Source organism: Acartia tonsa, chromosome 9 (assembly GCF_053477335.1).
Source record: "Acartia tonsa isolate MP-2025a chromosome 9, ASM5347733v1, whole genome shotgun sequence".
Classification (NCBI taxonomy): Eukaryota; Metazoa; Arthropoda; class Copepoda; order Calanoida; family Acartiidae; genus Acartia; species Acartia tonsa.
This window is the reverse complement of record NC_137268.1, coordinates 15,948,913-15,967,019: the sequence shown is the minus strand read 5'-3', so window position 1 is coordinate 15,967,019 and position 18,107 is coordinate 15,948,913. Positions and strand designations below refer to the sequence as shown.

General features: G+C 31.4%; 1 protein-coding gene across 1 annotated transcript; it reads right to left on the bottom strand.

Annotated features, from left to right (window-relative positions):
- Positions 1-2,194: 2,194 nt before the first annotated feature.
- Positions 2,195-12,306, bottom strand: LOC145328321 (uncharacterized). The gene is made up of 6 exons (XM_080171950.1): positions 12,228-12,306; positions 7,196-7,254; positions 6,217-6,326; positions 5,793-5,836; positions 3,100-3,187; positions 2,195-2,613 (listed from the first exon to the last, which is right to left on the bottom strand). Exons 1-6 carry the CDS (start codon positions 12,287-12,289, stop codon positions 2,503-2,505), a joined length of 474 nt encoding a protein of 157 aa, XP_080028076.1. The 5' UTR covers positions 12,290-12,306; the 3' UTR covers positions 2,195-2,502.
- Between the last annotated feature and the right edge of the window lie 5,801 nt (positions 12,307-18,107).

Here is an 18,107-nt window from a genome sequence, read left to right as displayed (position 1 = left end):
CAAAACGTAAATTCTACGTGCATTAACCTTATGTTACAAAGTAATTAACCTATTCCGTAGGTGGGGGGGGGGGGGGGTGATGTCTTGTGCCATCATCCCCAACCCCTCCACCCCAAAATAGCACGAATATTTAACTTGTAGTGAAATTTTGTATCCTTTCATCCTGGCGACTACATCAGCCAATCAAATCCAGGTTCATATATCTAAAGTTGCATACTAAATACTAAATCTCATTCTTTATGCCTTTTTTTCTGCAAACAAAATCAACATTGGTAATAGGCTTACCAAAGCACTTTTGACCCCACATTGGCCGTTGAGAGGTAGACCTGCACTGTTAAAAATATTTTTTTTTTTAGCATCAGATAATACTATATATTCTTCACATTAATGTATAGTATCAATCCGTACATTATAGGAAAAAAACCTTATTACAATAAAAGGAAGATTCCAATACTGTATTGAGTAATACTTAGTGTTCTATGGAGTAACATGTAGTACTAAATAATGTATTTGTCTGTATAGTATTATCCAATACGCTCTTTGGAATAATATTCAATACGGTAGAAGTAAGTTTTTAATACTCTCCTTCGCAATTTTTGATACCCTCTATCATAATTTTTGATACTCTGTAGAGTATGAAACTGTTTTACTTTGGATGAAAGATCAGTTTATAATATATGATTATTATATGTACATATACATTTTGTTATATCAACAAACATACCAAGCAGAGCGATAAAACATTAATTTAAATGTAAATTTAGTAAAAAAAATGACTTTAAAGATGTTTAGGACTAAACATGATCCTTAAAAATAAAAACTATGGTCAGTCATAATTACAAAAATCAAAACTATAAATCTGAGCATAAATAGTAACATTTCATCTTTGTCTAAAACGACCAAGCAGAAACACTTCCATGAGAGGTGTGCACGAATGGTGTCTGTTTCAATTATTCTTTACAGTACAGATTCATACCCTAGAAGGTATGAATAGTTACTATTTTAATAAACCATTCTCTTGCGTATTGTCTGATACTCTACAGCGTATGAAATAGTACTAAATTAAAAAACATTTCTACAGCGTATTTTCCAGTATTCTAGAGCCTATCAATCGATACTAAAAAAATGTATGGGTTCTGTATAGTAATAATTATTGTGTTATATAGTATTACATAGTGTTATATATTAATTACTAGCGGCTACGCCCCTAGAGGCCTCTAGTGGCACTTTAAATGTTTTTGTTTGTTAAAGTTAATTTTTAATGTATGATACCACCTTATTTGACGTTGAAGTCTCCCAGATTTTAAGAAAATTTTCAATTTTTTTGTCATTTCTTTTGGGAGGGTGGTAGTACCCTCCCCCAAATTAGTTAAAAACCTTCCCAGGACATATGAGAATCTACCCTGTTAAGGAAAACCCGATCGGTTCAGCGGTTAGCAAGATCCTTCGGTACACACAGACAGACACACAGACAGACAAACAGACAAACATCCTGTTACTTTAGTATAAGGATATAGTTGTAGCGTACTTACGGTTCCAATACTCTCCAGAGTAACAATTGATACTAAATAAAAAAATTATTTTTAACAGTGTGGCATAATAAGTACCTGGTGACTGAAGTATCCTGCTCAATTTAAATTGGCATAAAATCTATATTATTAATATTATTTTATATTAATTAAATCTAAACTTTATAAAAATTTTCATTTTATATGTATCTACAAATATCTTACTCTGGAAAAAAAAAATTTAGGCGTTTTTTGCCTGCCGATCTCCTGTACTTTGTGGTGGCAAACGTTCGTTTTTGATATTATGACTCTCTACCAACAGAAATGAAAATGTAAAAACACTTACATTGATGCAAATCAAGTGAAAATGTTACTTTTAACAATTAAAAAGTTTAATAGTAGACACTTGATTCCAGAGACAATTTTACATTAATTTAATGAACCTCTTGGTTCGCCTGGAATTATAACAATCAAAATCGAACAGATCTTAAATTATACACCTCTTTTTCATTTTTAGGCTTAAACAAAAATTTTAAAAATTCACATAAACTAGGAAATTAAACCAAATTTTAGAAAACCTACATTTCCAAAGATATAATAAATAAAATTAAATTTAATTGAATTATACAAATCTTTTTTTATGTACATAACTTTTCTTTTGCATATTTGAAATAATAACAAATAGATTAAAATTAGGTTTTATTAATTTTTAAATTACATTTTTCAGACTCTTACAAGAAAATCAACATATGTGATATTAAAACAAGTTTTTAAATTAAATTTAGATTTGATGTTCATTTGATTGATAAATAAATTGAAAAAAGCAGTCAGCTTATAGTGTCTAATATAAAAATTACGTCATGCAGTAAAAATGGCCAATGATGGGCCAGTAAACAGTTTACCATTGGTCAATTACAATGCATACTGGCCTATCATTGGTCATTTATATTGTAGGACTCATTTGTGTTTGACACCTGCCATTTAATGGCCAATTTTACTGGTCTAATCCGGACATAAGTTCAGAAAGAGCTTGGGAGGCTTCAGCATTGGAGCTCTTACATTCACAGGACCAGCCAAGGCATACTCCAGTTGCGTGTCCTTGGGCCTTAATAAAATAAATAACCAATTAATATAAGATTTAACAACTTTAGTTAAAATTAGCACTTTATTGTATTAAAAAGAACCTAGAAGCTTTAAAAGAAAAGGTAGAACGAATAAACCACATTATTGAAAGTTAATAGATAATTGGATTAATAGATTGACCCATAAATGGAACAATGGATTGATTAATTGTTGGTTGGAATGATGGTTAGTATATTGTATAGATTGGTTAATTGTATGTAATTAGACAGACATTATGCACTTAATAGGGGAGTAGAATAGATAGATAGATAGATAGAAATATATATATAGATAGATAGATAATATAATACCTGACAATGAGTTTTACAGGTAGAATCAACTGCACAGAAAAGGAATTCAGTTGGGGAGAGGAATAGATAGATAGATAAATGTATGATAATGCAATACCTGGCAATGAGTTCTACATGTAGATGTAGGAATATATATAAATAGATAGATAATATAATACCTGACAATGAGTTCTACAGGTAGATTCAGCAGCACAGAGAAGGAATTCAGTAGGGGAGAGGAACTTGTCAGAACAAGTGCAACCATACCTAGAGTAAAGGGTTAATAAACAAGGATTCAAAAGGGATAATTCAATCCTATTATATGAATAAGTAGGACTTTTTGGTTTGTAGCAAAGGATCTCGCTAACCATTGAACATATATGGTTCTCCTTTACAGTGAAGCTTGTTATTGTTGCTTCAAAGCTTTATAACTATTTCGGTGGAGGGAATCTCCATCCTCTAAAGAGAAATCACCCCAAGAAAAATTACCCCCACCAAATTTTAAGGTTTTATTTTTCTTTTAAAAAATATTATTGAAAATTGGGGGGGGATTACTTCCCCCCCCCCCCCATAAGTGCCTCTAGAGGCTTCTAGGTGCGTAGCCGCTAGTAGATGATAAGTGGATTGATTAGTGGTATAAAAGAAAGAAATAAATAAGAAAAAAGAAACAAGATGAACCAATTTAAAAAATTCCAAATCACGCAACCTTTTGTTACATAACATATAATTAGATAAATAAATAAATCAGGAACTGAGTTTTGTTTCATCAAAAAATATCTAACTAGAAACTTTAGCATATGTAACTATAGCAAGGAGGGAGGAGACATTGGACGTGAAATTGAACTGCTACCCATAATTTTACAAACACGCTCCTTCAATACTTGGCTTTAAACTTTGAAGAATATTTTGAATATTGATTAATTGGCAGTGTCCAAAATTTCCCAACTACAATTCCATGTAATCCATATAAGGGTTAATTTTGTTTATCATAATAAGGAGCGTACTTCAATTTATCGCCCATTTCCATATCCTTTAATACTTTTTAAAACAGTAAGATAAAAATTAAAATCAAATAAAACTCGACAAAACTTGCTTTCTGCTTTTAGAAAAATTTAATTACATTTGTATTTTAGCACTTACATTTTATTTTATATAACAATAGACTAACAAGTTTGGCCAAAATTATGGGTAGCGAAGCTTAAACAATTTACTATAATGTCAAGAACAGCCAAACAAACAGTTTTTCTGCTTGAGTTATAAAGCAGAAAATCTACCACAAAAAATGGAATTTTTATACATTTTCCAGATTAATAGAGAAATTAGGCATTGGAAATTTTCAAAAAATGCGCATTTTATCTTCATAGTAGATGCTTAATGGTCTTAGACACCTATCTGTTATAACGACATAGATCTAAGACGTAAAGACATCAAAAATAAAATGTGCTGCCTCGTTTCTTATGAAACACATTTACATAAAAATATTTAATTTATACTAAAACAAAAATTCATTTTCTTTTTTAAAATTTTCCATTTACATAGGGTGACTTTAACATTTGTCTTTTTGAATGTAAAGCAACTCTATCTTAATCAATAACGTTAAAACATACATTAGATTAACGACTAATTTCAAGGATACATCTATAAATTTATTTGAAGATTTTTAAGATAAATTCAAAAGGGGTGGTAAAATGTTTTTGTTTTGTGTTATAAGAAGAAATATGATTTTTTCGGTATTTATTAAAAATAGTCATAAATTGCATACATTTTGTTGATAAACTATGATAGTATTTCCTGTTAATAAGCCACCTTTGAAAGTTGTCGTTATCGTTAAAATGGTTAAAATGTAATTTATCGTTCAACTGAAATTCTTGTCAAAAGAAAATTATTTAAAAGAGCTATTCATATTGATCTCAAAAAAGGAATTTTAACAAAAATTAATAATGACCTAAAATTTCTCTTAAAAAATATTTTATTGTATTTTAAATTTAATTATACATCCCAATGGAGAGAGGGGACATTAGGCTGTCTATTACACTATGACATAAAGTTTTATAATAACGTTTTCTTATTTGTTTGCTTAACAATTTTGGGGACTTTTATTAAATTTGATTGATTGGTTCATTTAGTGGAGTGTCCAAACGTTACAACTACTAATTGTAATCTGCATAAAGAGTAATTTTGTGTATCATCATTGGGTATTAATATAAATTTTTCGGCCATTGTATATTACCTTTATACCCTTGTCTTCTCCTCATTATACTCCCAAAGTACAAAAACAATCTTTTATGGTACTAAAAGTTATAAATTGTAGGTGTTCAATTCAAATACAGACTTTCAAGTATGGTTTCTGAGGGAAGGATTTCATTCTAAAACATAAAGAAGGTTTTTTTTGTGGTTTGTTTCACCCCGGTCATAATCTAAGAGGATGTATTTTTGTCCATGTTCACTAAGATCTGATAAACAGCTAATCGACCTTTCCACAATTTTTTTAAGGACAGATACCTCAAACTGTCCCAGTTTTGAGCAAGACGATTCCAGTTACGTCATATACGTTTCGGGAAAGAAAAAGGGAAGGGGGGAAGAAAATCTCTTCAAAAGAGATGGAAGAAAAGGGAAGAGATTTTCTTCCTCCCTTCCCTTTTTATATGACGTCACAGGAATCGTCTTGCTCAAAACTGGGACAGTTTGGCCGGTTTGTCGGTAACCTCGTGTGAAGTGGTGGTCATCCTAGGCTACACAGCCAACTTTAGGGATAGATAGGTTCAGGACAAGATTTAGGCTTTGGACTTGAATGGAAGAAACGACAACCACCCAAACAAAAATACTCCTACCCCACCAATTAAGGTTTCCTAATTCAATAATATGATCTAACCTGTCACAAACACCAGAATGACGGCCCATAGCTTGGCAAGTTCCCTAGAAAAATATTGATTAAATTATAAATGTATAAAAGTTAATAAAGTGTTAAAATAAATTTAGAAAATTTTTTTGTAAATTATCATTAATTTATTTGTAATTTAGTTTGAAAAACATGATTGCCTGTGTTATTTAAAGTATTATACAGGAGGGAGAGGGCAATGGGCTATTTTTTACACTAGTCCAAAAAGTGTTATAATAAAGTTCTTATCCTTTGAGGACTATTTTTAAATTTTTATTGATTGGATCATTTGGTTGAGTGTCCAAACGTTTCATCAGTTAATTGTACTCTACAGAAAGGATAATTTTGCGCATGATCATTGGGGATATGCATCAATCGGCCATTGTCTTATCCCTACAGATCCATGGGTATTTTATACCTTGCAGAAGTCATCTCCCAGATTGCATCTGCTAGGCAGAAGAGCTCTGAAGTCCTTCACACTGATACTTCTCTCAGAGCAATGACAGGTCCAATTTTCATCACAAACACCTAAGTAGATATGGAAAAGATGATGTCTACGGCTGAATAGAAATATGCGACTGCGGCTGATGGTGGCTGTGGCTTACAGAAGTCGCGGCTGGAGTAAATGGTGACTGTTACTAAATGTGACTAACGTTAGGGTTGGCTGCTGTTGGAAGCCCCGTGGGTGAATGGACACTTTGTGGCTGTGAAGGAGGTTCATTACTTTCAAAGTTTTGCGGCTGATAAATGAGACTTCTGCAAACCGCACGGCTGAGATAGCTGAGGCTGCCGAGCCCTGCAAATTACCATCCAAAATTTAGAAGTTAATTAAGTTGATGTAGTGTTCTATTGGCTGGTAATAAAAAAGTAAAAGACATTAAGGTAATTTAACAGAAAAAGGGGGAAAACTCATTCACTATGACACAGTTGAAACCTTTAATAATTTATTCATTTTTTTATGAATTGATGTAAAAGAAATTTTAGAATAAAAACTTTTAATTTTCAATAATTCATTATTCAAAACATACTATTATTCTAGTTTGAATAGGTTTTTGTTTCAATTTTCACTAAAATAGGATATTCATAATTTCATAATTCCTAATAAGCTTTCTTTGAAAAAAATAAATTAAGGTTAATCAGTTCTTTCTTCTTTTTGTTATTATCATATATTATACCAATAAAAGTACATTTAAAAAAGAAATGATCAATATATCTAAAGTAAAAAAAATAAGGGGGGGGGGGAAGACATTTTTTATAGGGGCGATATATCTTGGTACACTCCACCAAAATAGTTGTAAATATTAAAAGTACCTATTAGAAGCAACACTGTTACACACATGTTACAATGCAATAAATAATTGGATACAAACAATATAAAAAAAATAAAAGTTATTCACCTGAAGTTTGTCCCAGCATGACACAGCCAGCGGTACACATCCAATCTCCAAATGTACATCTAAATAGGTAGATAGATAGATATATAGATAGATAGATAGATAGATAGATAGATAGATAGATAGATAGATAGATAGATAGATAGATAGATAGATAGATAGATAGATAGATAGATAGATAGATAGATAGATAGATAGATAGATAGATAGATAGATAGATAGATAGATAGATAGATAGATAGATAGATAGATAGATAGATAGATAGATAGATAGATAGATAGATAGATAGATAGATAGATAGATAGATAGATAGATAGATAGATAGATAGATAGATAGATAGATAGATAGATAGATAGATAGATAGATAGATAGATAGATTTTAAATGCAGAAAAGGCCTCAAAAACATTTAGTAGTTTGCTAAAAAATTCAAAAAAAGCTGACTCTATCTCACAAATTAAGAATGACTTAGGTGAATCTTTTACATGTGAGAATGAAAGGAATGAGTTTTTAACAAACCACTTTAAAAATAAATTTGGCACAGCCTTTATTTCCAATTCTTCTCTCTTTGATTTTTTGGGCAATAATGTAAATCACCCAAAAATATTAGAACATAAATTAAATAACACAGATAGAGAAAAATTAGAGGCAGACATTACTATTAATGAATTAAAAGAGTCACTTTGTTCAGCTAATTTAAATTCTAGTGTAGGACCAGATGGTATTCCTTATAGAATGTTGGTTAAGTTTTGGGACATTTTAAGCTTACCTTTACTGAGAGGCTTTAAAGAAATGATTAATAAAAAACAGTTAAGAGGCATGCTAAGATGTGGTAAAATTAGACTTATAGCCAAAAAAAATTCTGACCTTTCAAAAATTAAATCTTGGAGAACAATTTTTTGTTTGTCTACTGTGTACAAAATTTTCTCTGGGGTTATTGACAATAGGTTAAAAAAAGTAATTGATAAAATAAATATCAGATCTCAAAAAGCCTATTCTTCTAAATACACTATTCAGGAAAATTTGATTCAAATTTATGAACTAATTTCTAAAACTTTAGCTTCCAACTCGTCTCTAGCAATTGCTTTAATTGACTTTCACTCAGCCTTTGACTGTATTGGACATGGATATTTAAGAGATGTATTGGAATTTATGAATTTTGGCCCAAATATGATAAATATGATTTTAACATGCATGAATGATAGATTTGCCCACATTCTGACCGATACTGGAATAACACCTAACTTTCCCATGAAAGTTGGTTATATGCAAGGTGATAGGCCAAGTCCTAACATTTTTAAAATTGCCCTAACCCCTTTATTACTTATTATATCAATTAACAATGAAATTGTAATACCAAGAGCTATACCTTTTAAATTGACAGACACAGATACACAGCCAGACCCTGAATCAGCATTTGCCGATGATTGTAATGTTGCATTTACTCCAACTGCCATTGCTTTACAAACTATTTTTCAAATTCTTACCTACTTTGCACAAGTTTCTAATTTAAGAACTAATGTAAATAAAACCAAAATTTGTATTATAGGAAGGAAGCCATCAAATGATTTTTTTCTGGAATTGGATTTAATTGGTATTGAATTGGTTGATGATTTTGATATTTTAGGTTTACATTTTGATTCAAAACTGTCTAATATGCAAAATAATTGGAACAAAATTGTCGCTAAAATGTCAAAAGTTAGAAATTTTTGGGCACTTTTCTACCTTACTACACCTGGAAAAATTGCAATTATAAAGGGATTCATGTTACCTTTACTGAATTATGTAGGGGCAGTTGTCTTTCCATCTGAAGATATAATTTTGCAAATTGAAAATCTCATTATTTCCTTCTTATGTCAAAGTAGACCAATTGCAAAATCTAAAATCTTTTCAAGTGTTGAAAATGGAGGTTTAGGAATACCAAAAGTAATAGATTTTTTACGCTCTTTAGATATTTTAATGTATAAAAAATCCTTATCTATAGTAGATACTTGGGCTTTAGAAATAAAAAATACTAGATGTCAAGCAAATGATCCATTTTATTTCAATGAAAAATTAGATAAGAATATTAATCCTATTTTATCTAGAATTATTGAATCATATATAATATTTTCAAATTCATTTTGGCTAAACCATGATAACATAAAAGATATGAGAATTTTTAAAAATAATTTCTTTTGTAATAGTGAAAAACAAATTGTAAGCAGGGCAATTTTTACAGAAACAACATGGGTACGCTATGAAAATGATATTAAGTCAATTTGTTTTGGAGACCTGTTAAATATTGATAATATATGTCTAGATTATAGAAACTTTAACATCAAATCAAAGGTCAACTTCAATTACATGGAATTTTTGAGACTTCGAGGATTTGTTCAGCACAATATTGCTTTATATAGGTGTAAACTTTCAAAACCCCAAACTAAAATCAGTTCACTTTTTTTAAAGCCAAAAGTAAAGTCAAAACATTTTCGTTACTTCTTATCAAATGATGATCAGAGGATAGAAAAGTGTAAGTCTTACTTAAATAGGTATAACTGGGCGAAAATAAGAGAATTTGACATAGAGAGAGAGCGGAAATGGCAAAAAGTATGGACTTTTTCCTTCTTACCAATAAATATCCGAGAATTCGCATTTAGGTCCATAAACAATTATAACTATTTTAACGCTAATATCTCAAATTTTAGGCTAGAATCTCCAGAATGTACACTTTGTAAGCTGGACCGGAATCTACCCGCACCGAGAGAAACAACACAACACTTTTTTCTGGACTGTCCCGTCACCACAAACTTTACAACAAACTACTTCACAGAATTTCTACAGAATATGGAATTTAATTTCGACTCAAGCTGGCTGTTAATAGGAGTCCCAAAAACGCTCACCAGTAATATTATTAATGTAGTTAATATTGAAATTACACTTGTGTTATTTTTTATCTTTCAGTCAAGACTGAAAAAAAAGCTTCCATTAAATTCAAATCTACTTGAATTTATTTCTTTTCAAAGAAAATATTTGTTTAAAAACACAAATTATAAATTAGGATATGAAAAATTAACAACATTTCAATTTGACCCGGGATAAATGTCATGTTTCGAGTATAGAAAGATAACTACCTGCAAATGAGGGCATTTTTAAAAAGTGTTTGTTTATTTAAATTCGTATGTAATATATATATACTATACTCTACACTTACAACAAACACACCAAATCTTTAGACACACTTAAGTATTTCACCTCAACTTCATCTCACCTGTAAAATCTACAGGTGGGTATTGATAAATAAAGTGTAGTAAAAAAAGAATGATCCCGAGGATAATTATTTCTTGTGATTCTTAACTTTAACCATATGAATTTAAGCCTGTTTTTCATATGGTGACGTTTAGACCTTCAAGAAAAATTACCTCATCCAATAGAGGGTCAGTATACAACCTTAACAATAATCTTGAGGTGGAGCTTTTGTTGATCTGCCATTAAAGCATTCTGCAGTTTTCATTTAACAGGCCACACTTATTTATCCCTCCTTAACAATTTTAAGTTCAGCTGTGTATCCATTATACACATTTTTATATTAAGGATTAGTACCTATTGACCTAATATTTTTATCATGAATATTATATTTTACTTCTCGATGATGATTATTTTTCTTTCTGGAACTTACTGAAGTTTTATTTTTTTTGTATAAATTGGACATATTTTGAGAAGATATTATGTTGAATTAGTATTGACCTAATTTAAATGTACACTTTTTATGTTAAACGGCAAAATTTCTTTCTTTGTATTGCTTACTTCTGCTTTACAATGAACTTACACTTTTTATAAGAGAATATCTTGGATTAGTCCTTATTTAATATTGTTATAATAACTCTTATAATTCATATGTTAACTTTTTATGTATATAGTTAAGACAAATAAAGAATCAAATACTAATGATAGATAGATAGATAGATAGATAGATAGATAGATAGATAGATAGATAGATAGATAGATAGATAGATAGATAGATAGATAGATAGATAGATAGATAGATAGATAGATAGATAGATAGATAGATAGATAGATAGATTGATAGATAGATAGATAGATAGATAGATAGATAGATAGATAGATAGATAGATAGCTGGTTAGATAGATAGATAGATTTATTTATATTTTTTTATAAAATAATTTGCATAACATAACAGCAAATATAATTCAAAATAATACCATTTTTAATTAATTTTAGAGAACTTAAATAAGCAGATTAAAATTTGATGTAAACCTAGAAGAAGCCAACGCAAAATCTAACAAGGAAAAAACAATTTTTTATGTGCTTTCTCTATAATTGCTTGTTGAGCACTGAACTCCACTCCCTATATTTTTTTTAAAAATATGAATAAGTTGGGGTGGATTACGATGCTGTGAGTAGTGGTTTAAAACATATGACGTAACAAAAAAAATTAGCCAATGAGAGTCCACTAAGCATGCCGCCATTGGTCAATAACGGCCTCTCATTGGCTAATTTTTTTTGTTACGTCATATTTTTTAAACCAATACTCACAGCATCGTGGATTACATAATTTTCCTATGACACTATACCTATACTTGCGATGCCATAACCCCGGGGGGCTATCCAGTAACCAATATCATCTAACCTACTCTAAAGTAATAAACAAAAAAACTAAAAACTACCGCCCCCTTTTTTTAATTTAAGATAAGGGAGATATTTTTATTGTTTAACAAGCACTTTAAGGGAAATGACCAAATTTTTCCTTAAATAAATATAGCGATGAAAAACACTGTTATTTTAATCTGAGATAAGTTGATATTTTTGCAAGGCTTAGTATTTTTTATTCAAATATTTTTATTAGAATAAGTATTTTTTTTTAAGCAGAGATATCCTTTTTTGGACAATGAATTACTAGAACGATAAGGTATATCATTGAACGCAAAAACCAATTCTCAAGTCTTAAAATGGAAGTATGCCCATATAATGCGCCCATTATATTATTTCAAAAAGCTTTGCTACTACTTGACCTAAAATAAATATTTTTCATACCTGAAACCTGCAGAAGCAGTGTGTACCAACACCAGGGATAAAACTACACAAGACAACTTCATTTTTATGCTTTTCTGTGTAAAAAAGATATTCGTTTATATGATCATTACATGAAAGTAACAGGATACGTGTCTGCCTGTCAACCGAGGGTTCTTCTTTACAGAGCAGCTTTTCATAGTTTCTCGGAAGGTTTATAGCTATTTTAGGAAAGGTACTATGATCCTAAAAGAAATCGCCCCTTAAAAAAATTTATCCCTCCCCCACCCAAAGTTTTTTTTCTGAATGAAAACTAAATTTGAATGTGGAGGTCGACTTCATCACCCCACAAGCGCCTCTAAATAGTCTTAAATCTTTTAAAATCAATAGGAATTGTGACCAGAAACAAAACTATTTGAAGAAAATTCGGTTGGGTTAAGTTAAGTAAATGTTAAAGGCGCATTAACAGCATATCTATTTTAAACAACTAAAGTAGGGAGAGGGAAGGCTTCGTTGAATGTATCCAAAGAAATATCAGTCAAACGTTTTAAAGATATGTTATTACTCACAAATACACAAGCTATCATTTTAAGTTGATAATGATATCTATAATTATATTGCACAACTACAATTGAGTTATAACTGAACTGAATCATAAACATCTTGATTATTATCTTCGTATTGATATGAAACATACATATAAAATTATTAATGGGCACATGTGAAAAATAAATATATCATTTAGTTTAGGTGCTACAAATTGAAGTTAATTTTTACATTGGTAAGTTTTAATTAAGCTTCCGTCCACTTCTCTCTCTTTCTCTTACACAATTTTGTGGCTTTTAAAATAACACAAATATCCACTGAGGAGGTTTCTTGGACAAATAAGCTTTGGACAAAGTAGCTTCGGACAAAGTCGCTTCAGGACAAAAAGCTTCCGGACAAAGTAGCCTCCTATAGAAAGTTGCCTCCACTGTTAATAAAGGTCATGGCCGCATTGCTCGGGCCCCTGGCCTGCCTAGCCGCTTGCGCTCGGCCCCCTAACCTAACCTATCCTAAAAATTGTAAAAATCTACCAACCACTTTTTGTAAAATTCACGAAATTCTAAACCACCTATGTATTAACAGTTGAGGATATTTTTCTTAAATAAATGTCCTGAGGCTAACATAGGTTAGGTTAGAGGCTAGGGGGCCGAGAGCTCGCGGCTAGGCAGGCCAGAGAGCCGAGCGCTTTGGCCATGACCTTTATAAACACAGGAGACCTTTTCTAGAGCAGGCTACTTTTATCAAGTAAATGTCCGGAAGCCATAAAAAAAGCCAAGTATGTACAGGTACATTTCAAAGATGTCTAAAGAATTCTAAAACCCCATCTTTGTTTATTCTTTTTTGGCTCCCATCAGAAAGTAACATTAAAAAGCTTATTAAGGTAAATTTTTGACTGGAGAAAGGCTGTTGACAGGTACAACTAGCACTATAGGTTCTTTGTAACTACAGCGTCTTATTTATTTGATTCCACAAAATATAGTCAAAATAAAGTATTAAAATTATATGAAGACAGAATATCCAATTAATTTAGAGAACTTTTAATTTTGTTATTCCAAGGCCATATGTAAATATGTAGTTTAATATTTAGAAGTACAAGTTTTTTTGGTACAATGTACATCTGTACAGTACAGTTCAAATGGATACATCATTACTTGGATCTTACACCAGATTTTCATGTTCTCTAATAAAGTTAAACAAGCAGTGGGCTAAAATGGCGATTTCCCCATTCTACCCCCTATACTCCCCCCCCCTTCTACTGGATGAACGAACTGACCAATAAACGAGTTATTTATTAGAAGGCTAAATTGACAATTTGTTTCCTGTCATAATATCCACGTATTTTCTACATCCATTACAATACAAATTTGAAAGAATGTCCTTTATCTAAAAGAGCAAAATTGTATCTGTAGAAATTAAATCTTGGTTAGTTGTCTAAAACTATTAGTGTCCAACACTTTTAACCTAAGTTTGACTCAATTATGAAAGTGGATGCAGATTAATTTAAAGTCAATTGCCATATCACTTAAGATCCAAAAATGATATCAAGTTATATTTTAACATACAACAAATCAATAATTAAAAAAAACTAATGTTATTTTAACAGTCTAGACTTCACAATAAAAGGAAAATTTTGAAATGAATGTAAATCTATTGCAAAAGTAAAAAAAAAACAAGGATGACAACATCCATAAAAGCGAAGCACTGAAACGGTAGGACAAACGGACATTAACACTTGTTTAGTGTCAGAACTGAATAATCAGAATATATATGTATAAGAGTCGAAGCAAAATTGTAAGTAAATTTATTGAAAAACTGCTTGACACAGGATAATGTTTAAGGACATACTTACATTTTTAGCACTTTATTATAGAGTTACTTCGCTTATAACATTATACTTTGTTGTTGCAGTAATCAGTATAGCAAAAATCAGATCAATCGGATAATTAGATCACATAAAAATTTGTTGTTAAAAAAGTAAAAAAATATACATGTTTAAAATGGAAGTACTGACATTCTAGTAATGATTATAAAGTTGCTACGCTTTCTAACTCGTACCTAACTACTAAAGGAATCATCATGCAAAGCTTGAAATTTATAGGACCATTCTAACATGCCTAAATTAATGAAAAAAGCTATCCGTTACAGATGTACGGACGGACCGACCCTAATTATAAAAAAGCTTCGCTTTTAAAAATAGTTTATACTAGCTGTAAAATTAAGCTATAGGCATGAAAAATAAAGTAGTGCTCAATCACAAGATAAATCAATTATTAAATTCGTTTAAGTTAGTAGCACCTTAATTAATTAAATGATACTTATTTAGCTAAGCATTGTGTAATCATTTAATTTTCAGCAAAATTCCAGAAAAGATTACAGACAGAGTTTAGCCAGATTTAGTGCGGAGGATAAAAGAAAATGACAAAATCCTAAAGTAGCGAAGCACACAAGCATATATGGACAAATGGACCAAGTGGGTTATAAAGTAGTTTTTCAGTGATCATAAAAAAATATTAGTCATTTGTAGCATGACCGACAGCCTAACCAAAGAAATAACTGGAAGCAATTTGATAGGAGATATCTTCACTAAGAAACACAGAAGTCTATCATAAATAGCAGCCGAGAAAGGCAAAGTTTTCTCTACTATGGTATGTCCTTATGTCCCTCCGTATGTAACAACGAAAAAGTATTTTGTCTTACAAGGTTGGTGTTTTTGAGTAGTTTTATTTACAGTTTATTCTACTTTATTTTTTAGATAGATATTTGTACAAATAAAATACCCAGGATAAGGCTTCCCTTAAATGTAAAACTCAATTAATCTACTATATTTAATAAGCTATAATGATGTATTATCATTTCTTTAGAATTTACAATTTATGTTTTGAAAAAATGTAAAACGGGATTAAACGAGATTTTCATAAATCTAGATATATCAATTTCTAAGCGAAAAAAAGTTAAAAGATTATAGGAATTTTAATCAATGTTAACAACAAGGACTTTAATGTTTCTAAGTAGTGCAGCAATTTAATAGTTTCTCTACTTTTTTGTGTGTATAAGGAATAAAGGGTATGACAATGTACAAAATATTTATGAACATCCAAAATGATAATGTATATAATTCCCCTTCTGCTGATTTAAATTAATGGTTGAAAATTTTGGACGATGCTAGTTTATTGATAAATATTCAATAAAAGTGCCCAAAGTTGTTAAGCCAACGGATGAAGAAACGTGTATATTAAACTCTGGATACCAGTTTAATGTTCCTTTACGAAAATTTTCTACTTTTATAGTAGCTTCGCCTTCAAAAAAAAGTATTTTTATTACTTAGAATGGATGCAATATTATAAAAATATTTCTATACAAGTAGGTCAAGTACTTAGATAGTAGGTTAGTACAAGATAGAAAATTCTAGTTTTTCGATCCGAGGTTTGTAAGATTTTAATGGACATTAACATTAAGAGAGCATTATTTGTTTATTGAAGATTATTTTATCTAGTTTAAAACTAATAGAGCGTTAACACTGTAGTTTTCATAATCTTCAATTAAGCTAACCTCATATGAAGAAATACTTTTCCATTATGGCTTCAAAACCTATTAATATGCGCTGGATGAGAACCGGTTCTTAGCCATGCTGAATAACTATGTTTAGCATTGAATTACAGACAATTTCCCCCGGAAAGTTGTCTATAATACGATGCGATAAATAACTATTACAAATGTATGCTTTTTTCTGTCCATTTCGGATTAAGTATTATATTATATCTTTTTTTTATAAATCTGATATTATTTCGCTTTTTATAAAAGATTCAAATTTATGAAGATTTTATGCATTAACATATTGTTTTAAAGTTGTTAAAAAAAGCTAAAAGTCTAGACTTGGCATTATGCTCAGAGCAGGAATATTTAAAGACAATGGATGATAAATTGATGTATCCAGCTCAATTACCCAATTACAATAAACTAAATAACCTTAACTGTTGTATAAAATTGTTGGTGAAAAGATAAAAAAAATTTAAAAGTCACAAAAGCATTGCAGGGCTATATATAGCAATCCATCTATTTGTGTAATGTGTATCTAGTTTTTATGTATTATTCATCAATTTAATTTTCTATCTAACTAACTATCTCTCTATTCATCTATTAATCTATTCTAAAGTCATCTAAATTTCAAACCCTCCTTTGTACTGTGGTATTCGGCAACTCTGGGCCATGCGGAAACCAAGATATTATAGTGATGCTACGCACCCAGCTAATTCTGTTATTCTACAATTGTAAAGCCACCTGCAAATATGTGAGATAACGGTATTGATTTCATCTCTCAGTTGTCCTGCAAGTGGAGGGAGGGGTGTGACCCCTCCCTCTCCCTTCTTAAGCACTGGAACCTTCCCCTTCAACCACCAAGTTATCAGCACCACCTCAGCCCTGAGGATAAAGGTTCTAAGCCTTCCTTCACCCGATAGATTCACCACCCACACAGACTGTTGTTGTCATAGTAATCATCAAACCTTCCCTTTTAGTACCCAGACCTACTACTCAACCCCTCTATTCTTATCTACCTATTGTGCTGTTCCATGGGCTATCCTGCCTCCCCCGGACAGGGATAGCCATCTACCTAACCATTGCAACTATCTATGTTTTACTTGTATGATTTACCTTTAACTATCTCTATTCCTAATCCATATGTATTTATATTATGTTGTACATCTTTAGTAAACCTTAGACCCTGAATAAAGGAACATCTGAATAGACTCTGTTTATTATTTAGGTATTGCTAGAGAAGCGTAGCTTCTCTATAATATATGTGTCCACGTCTGTTCGCACTGCCGTAGTCATTTGAACTCGGGTGTCTGCCATTTAACCTAGGCGGATACCACAACTTTTGGTGACAGCTGTGTGAGATTACGGCAAACCACAAGTGTAGAGCAGACGCGCAGCTGAGGCTAAGGTACTCCCAGCAGTGAAACTGGCAAAACTGACACAAGCAACCTGAATTACCCACCCTGGATAGCAAGGTCTAACTCTGTATCCGGCAGTTGTGGAAGCGAAACCTAGCAAAAGACCACTAAGTGTGGCGGAACCCGAGCTGCGGAGAGTAGCGAAATCGGACAAGAGACTGCGGAGAGCAGCGAAACTTGACGGAGAACCGCGAAAAGCGCCGACATCTAACGGAGGATTGGGCGCTCAAGGGCTGAAACAGGCCTGCGGACGGGCTGAAACAGGCCAAATAAGTGCAAACGGCTGAAAATAGGCCAACATTTACTGCAAGAGATAGCAGGATCCGAACCCGCGGCGCTGCAGGAAGGGACATTCCCTGCCGCCACCAACCGGATTCGGACACACGGCGCTGCAGGACGGGACATT